Here is a 6611-nt window from a genome sequence, read left to right as displayed (position 1 = left end):
TTCCTGGGTGTCAGGTCAGTAACATTGTTAGGCTGAATTGGCTGCATCACACCACCCGGGTGTCCAGTCTGCACCAGCACCAGGCATGTTGGGATCCATACCTGAGATCTGAGCAGGTATTCTTCTCGCCTTCTCCTTGTTAAAAATAATTCATCACGATGCTCATTTGCTGGCGTATTGCGGGTCTTCAGACAAATCGTTTATTTCGTAAGGGTCGTTGTTCAAGTCGAACAGCATATACCCTTTGCAATCGTCACGTTTTCGGGGAGAGTTGTGTTAAACGCTGAAAGAGGATTTTGCCACCCGGAACACGGACCTCTTTTATGGTAGACGAGCTTGAACTGGCCAACTCTTACAGCTCCTACATCCAGCCACATCTGATACACCATCTTGTCCCTTTTGCTCGACCCGTTCTGCCTAAGTGACAAAAATATTTAAATTTTCAGTCAAATTATCACAAGATTAATGGGATTATATATATAAATAATGTATTGGACAATATTTGTAGTGTTTATACAATTATTTGTATGGGTATTTTAGTTTTACTATTCTTACCCTTTATGGACACTTGAAACGGAGATGTACTTATTATATATTGTCGACGTATGATACTAAGATGATAATTGTAATGTGTACATGATGGCTGCACGTATTGTGCGGTGTATAAAGCTATGAACAGTGTAGAACTAACTTTATTGCTAGCCATTGATTTTTGCCATCTACGTTGGGGATGACCACTGGTGTGGTTGAGTTGTTTGCCAGGTTGATGATGGTGACAGGTAAGTCTGTGACGTGAAGCAGACCGTTGTAATCCCGCGGAGCATCAGGGAACAGAACTCTGCTGTACATGAAGGCCGGGACCAAGGTGCCTCCCTCAAAAACCGTGGATTTCTTTCCTCTCAGCGGCCAGTTGCTTGCTCTGTTCAAAAATAAAATACATGCACACTTAGACACGTATATATGTCTATGATATATGTATATATAACTAGGCACACAAAGAGCGTTACAGACAAACGCGCACACATGCACACACTGAATATCCACCCTGAATATCCACCCCGAATGAAACTCGCACCCATAGGGTGAGTCGCCGCCGTTGTCGCTCGTCACCATCAACAGCAGTGGCTTGTCCATGTAGCCAAGTTGTTCCAAGGTGTCGGTGATGTTCTTGATGCCATCGTCCACCCCAGCCATGGTGCCACAGCGATCTCTGAGCAGGGTGTCGTTGATGTGGGAACATCTCTTGCTGTAGTACTCCGGCACCTGTACAGAAGTGTCTAAGTACAGTTAGCAAGGTGTGCTTGAGGAATGTCTTCAATCCATGTATGTTACCATTAACTTTATCATTAAAGTGATCAGGCGTTGACACTTCTTTCTTATTAGTTTAAATTTCCTGAAAACCAAAGACGCTACATTTTGTATTTATATAATAAAATTATTTATATGATTTTTAGTTTAATCTACCGAGATGTTAAACAGTCAGGTTGTTTAGAAGAAAACAGTATACACAAATGGTACTTCACATAATTTGTAAGTACATGTACGAATTTTTTTAAGTGCGAACAAGAACTTTGCTTATTCCTGGACCAGACTGAGGCAGTGTACGGTTCTTAAAAGTCACATTGACAGACTGGTTCGGGTTCATTGACAGACTGGTTAAATTGGTGATGTAGTTTCAGGTTTTAACTTAGTTTGCTACAATCATTTTACAGTCTCCTAGACTGTTATTATTTGTTTTGCTTGCTGTTTTCAATTTTCTTCAAAAGTTAAGCACAAGAGCTTAAAGACATTTCGTCGACCCTTTCGACACGAGAGAAAAGTTCATTAAGTGCAGAGATTGATGATCAAACGATAAACAACTACACTGCCTGCTATTAAATATTTTTTTCATTTCAAATTCAGCTTAGTAGACCAAAACAATGGTATCATGTGTGGACCATATAGAACTATACAAAGCCACTCTGGCCAAACTAAAGAAGAAAATAAATCTTATGGTAGCCAGATTAAGTTTAATAATATTAATAATATCCAAGAACTACCGTTATGGGGACGTGTATGGCCTTGTAGGCCAGGTTAATAAAAAAAGGTTGAGTCGTCCTGCTCGTCCTGTGTTCCTTGATGACGTCGATAGTTCGTTGTGTTAGAACCTCGGTGTCGTATTGTCCACTCACTGAACGATCCAATGTTTCGTTCGTCCTGTGTGACGTCCAAAGATTTATATATATATTTATCTATTTATATATTATAAATAACAGACAAAACCATGCATCTTATGATAATAACGCGTGTAACTAATATAATATTGAATCTAATAGAAAAGTCTGCTCGTAATCAGTTGTTGTTAATTATTCTTACACTTCGCACATTTGACTTCCACTTCGTAACGCCGGTATGCCAATCCAACGCAATAGTAGAGTTTACAAGGTAAAGTTTACAGAGATAGGCACCAAATATCTTACTCTGACACTGAGGAATAGTATTTCGCCTATTTCACAGCATAATAGGTGCTGGTAATGAGTACTATGTTCGGGCTAGCGGTTAAAACCCACCTTTTAAACTCTACATCTGCGCAGCAGAAAAAGTAGGTGTGCTAGAGCTAGTCAGGGAAAGCTTAAATAATCTGATGAAAAGAACTGGATTCAGTGCCGTTGTATCTTTCTGCTATCTTTTTCCAGAGAGAGAGAAAAGGGGAGAGAGAAAAGTTATTTACTTACCAAAAATCGTACGGATTACCCTTAAATTGGAAGAAATGATCGCCGTTGCCAAAGAGACAGCCCGAGAAAGCATCAAAACCTCGTCTGGTTGGCGCCATGCTCCAGCTACACATACCTGAATGCCACTTGCCAATCATATATGTCTGGTACCCCGCATCCTTAAGGTACTGTGGAAGTAGCTTGATATCCACAGGTATAGACCTATTGCACAAAAACATCATCTTCACAAAAATATATCTGCTCTTTGCTCACGTGTTCCCAAATGTATATTTATATGATTTGTTTTTAAATTTTCTAAAGTGAATACGACGTCCGGGTAAAGCTGTCATAAATAGGTTTGTTTACCAGTCTCTAGTACAGACTAAGATTGAAAAACTTTCTCGTGTGAGAGTGGTACTGTCATTCCTACTGTGTTTGACACATAGTTTGGTAGCAAGAGAATACGACAATGACCTCCTGTACCTGTTATCATACCCTTGAAAGGGCTGCTCGATGCCCATCGTGTGAGGGTAGCGTCCGGTCATCCAGGCCGCCCGTGACATGCTGCAAGATGGCTGCATGTACATCCGGGTCAGACGCACGCTCTGGGATTCCAGTCTGTCCATGACGGGTGTCCGAAACTCGGGGTTGCGTGAGCTGCGCTCGTTGTAACCCTGATCATCAATCATGATCATGATCACATGAGGCTGAGTCCTTGACGCAACCCGGTGGATGAGGTGACAGGATAAGACTGCTATCCACAGCCACAGCTTCGGTGTTTGGAACATGACTCTGGAAGTCTTTGACTGATTAAAATACCAGGTTTACCTGCAAGGGATTATTTACAATAACACACAAACACTGAATCTCTGCTGGATTGTCTTACATATCTATATCCTCCCTTCTGTACGCATGTCAGTTAGGAAAGACTAGAAAAAAGGCAAAGGGTGGAGAAAAGGGTGGAATGGGCGAAAGGGTAGAAGAGAAGACAAATCCTGCAAGACATTTTAAATAATCCATTCTGCGACCATCAAACGAATAAAATATGGAAAGGAATTGTTCTTTCGTATGATGTTCTCTCAGTTTTGGCAATAAATATTGTTTTTCGCCAACAATCTTTCATACTTCAAGCAAAAACTTTGTATTTTCCATATTGCGGATGATGCATGTTAGGTTTTGATACATGTAATAATAAAAAGGTGAAATAAAAAATTCAAAGCATCTGGTACACAAAATATTCTTTTTCTGTTCGCAGACTGCTTTTGTCTCGGAATGAATCAACAAGAAGAAAACTTAAAGGCATGTTCAAACAGGAGATTAACCATGTACACACACTTTTCCAAACAGTTATAACTTTCTGGCTGTAACTCGAACTGGTGAACATGTGAGTAGAGATGGCTGGAGGGCAGTCATTTTATAGCCAAGCAGAGCAAAGAGAGACATGAGTCAAGTTTTACAACGTATCCGATGGAGAAGTCGTCTGAACTAGTAACCCTGTATCGTCTTATTCATTGTACAAAAATTCAGAACGACTTCAATGATATAAAAACCCGAAACCCTTTAGCCAAGCGTGTACGCTCATGCCCACTTGTACACTAACAATGTTTAGTTTATTAATATTGAAGAGTAAGCTCAGGATCACCCTAGGGATAAGCCAACATTTGAGTAAAATGCCGAGTTTTGTTACATATCGGCGATCAGAAACAAAATTAGCTAGAACTTGGATCAGTACAATTATTGCTATAAGTACTGATTGACTTATTTATTTGTTTGCGTAGTGACTGGTAATGATAAACCTATTGTTTTGTTGTTCCAATATTAAGCCTCGATTCTTTCTTTTGTCAAACTAAGCTTTTTTTTGTTTGTTTCGGTGCAAGAACTGAGGGAGATGGTCTGCAAGCTTTTTTTTTTTTAGCGACAAACGATTTTAGGAAAATATTTTTGTCAATCATATGCTTGCTAATCATAACGAGACCTTTAGGATAAGAGTTTTTCAAGATAAACATTTAATAATATACCTAGGATTATAAAATGACAGGGTACTCAGCTGCGGCTTGGTTTGCGACTATATTCACGCTTTTGTGCCAAATTACAAAATATCCGGTTATTTCTTCAGATACCTGTTATTATAACAAAGTTCACAAATGTTTGATATACCACTAGAAGTCTTTGTCACATTTTACAAACAGCTAAATACCTACGGAGCCATTGCTTTCTCCACTGTTGCCACGTATAATAATAATAATAATAATAATAATAATAAAATAATAATATAATAATAATAATAATAATAATAATAATAATAATAAAATAATAATAATAATATAATAATAATAATAATAATAATAATAATAATAATAATAATAATAATAATAATAATAATAATAATAACAACAACAGCAGCAGCAACAGCAGCAACAGCAGCAACAACAACAGCAGCAACAACAACAACGAACGCTTTTCATAAATCGTACATGGACTAAATCATTAACAGCTGTGCATCCATAATAGCATATAACAGACACACACACTTCTACAACATTCACTCACTCATACACACAGTACATTACAGACACACGTTGTACACACTCGGGGTCAGGACAGGGTCGCAGTGGAGTCGTCCTTATGACAAAAAGAATTTTCGCCTAGCATATGGTAGCCTCTACGGTATTGTGAAGACCGAATTAAAATGGTTTACCTATCGACAATTTATCGAAAACATTGTTCAATTTCACTAAACCATAAAGTCCACTTGGCGAATAACTGTTGACATGATCCTTGTACTTCAACTGATAATAAGCCTAAAATACAAAACGGAATGAGCCATTTAACATCGAACCCTTCGCTTTTCTTCTTTGATGAGAATGATTCTTAACAAACAGAAATTAAGCGTACAATGTTCGAGAACATCATTTGTTTAGAATAAATAACTATGACATGCAACTGATTGCTAATTTTCTATTTTAAAATTATTATTTGAGTTGTAGATTTCTTGCTTCAACCGTTGACCAAATATATCAGAGAAATGACATCTTTTACTGGAATTCCAGCAGTGCAGGCTAGCTAGGTAAGTGAAAGTTTTGTCGCTTGTCAGGTTAATCAGCTGCTTTCGCATATAAACGGATGCATCACAAGATTTGGTTAGGTTTTTAGGTTCACTTTACAGAGAATTTTCTGCACATGTTACGGTAGGTTTTACCCATAAGTAAATTACCGAGGGTTATAATTACAAGCCCGTACAGTTTCCACTGTTTGTCGGTTCGACTCCAAAACAAACAAATAAACAAACAAACAAACAAACAAACAAACAAACAAACAAACAAACAACAACAACAAAAACAAAAACTGATGTTTGCACACAATCATATTTCACGTATCAGCAAAATGTCATGATTGAGTTCAGTTTGTAGAGGATAATGATTTACAGTTTTTCAGAATCAAATTCTTCATATAAAGGGAAGAATGAACTTCTATGACCATTGAGCCCAAGACAGCAGCAGGATGCCCCCATATACAATAATACTTACCTCTTGATTGTCTGTAAGAAGGTCTTGAGTCCTACAGGAGATGGCAGTGAGTTCTGAATAAATACTTTTCTCACGACCCGCCCTCTCTTGTCACGTGGACACGTCATCTTCTGGTCCTGTCACAGAAGTTCATCAGTTGCGCATTCTCATGAATAATGTACTACATAGGTGGCTATAGACTCACCTTATTCTGCTAGATTGACCTATTAACCCTGTGTTTTATTTACCGTAACCCATCTGCTGCTCGATCAATCTTTTGGTTCCCCTCCACACTCTCTCTCTCTTGTAATAAAAGTATTGACAAGATTGTTTACGAGAGAAAACTGTACAGGAAAATATCTACAATGAGTAAGTCTAATCATGACCAGAATTGGGAGCAAAACAATAAACA

The 6611-nt window shown here is 38.2% G+C and overlaps 1 protein-coding gene across 1 annotated transcript; it reads right to left on the bottom strand.

The window, feature by feature from the left end:
* Nucleotides 1–221: 221 nt before the first annotated feature.
* Nucleotides 222–6399, bottom strand: LOC112568595 (arylsulfatase I-like). Its single transcript, XM_025245970.1, has 8 exons — nucleotides 6221–6399; nucleotides 4029–4091; nucleotides 3177–3521; nucleotides 2715–2915; nucleotides 2040–2196; nucleotides 1076–1263; nucleotides 692–919; nucleotides 222–417 (listed from the first exon to the last, which is right to left on the bottom strand). Exons 3-8 carry the CDS (start codon nucleotides 3479–3481, stop codon nucleotides 222–224), a joined length of 1275 nt encoding a protein of 424 aa, XP_025101755.1. The 5' UTR covers nucleotides 3482–3521; nucleotides 4029–4091; nucleotides 6221–6399.
* Between the last annotated feature and the right edge of the window lie 212 nt (nucleotides 6400–6611).

Source organism: Pomacea canaliculata, linkage group LG7 (genome assembly GCF_003073045.1).
Source record: "Pomacea canaliculata isolate SZHN2017 linkage group LG7, ASM307304v1, whole genome shotgun sequence".
Taxonomy (NCBI): domain Eukaryota; kingdom Metazoa; phylum Mollusca; class Gastropoda; order Architaenioglossa; family Ampullariidae; genus Pomacea; species Pomacea canaliculata.
The sequence above is the reverse complement of the archived record's forward strand: the minus strand, read 5'-3'. Positions and strand labels throughout refer to the sequence as shown.

Bases quoted from the DNA above. Each gene is read 5' to 3' on its own strand.
- LOC112568595 (XM_025245970.1), bottom strand. From the start codon at position 3,481: ATGTTCCAAACACCGAAGCTGTGGCTGTGGATAGCAGTCTTATCCTGT. The intron at 2,916-3,176 runs GTACAGGAGGTC...TTTGTGCAATAG, and splicing joins TTTCAAGGGTATGATAACAG to GTCTATACCTGTGGATATCA. The intron at 418-691 runs GTTAGTTCTACA...TTTGTCACTTAG, and splicing joins AATCAATGGCTAGCAATAAA to GCAGAACGGGTCGAGCAAAA.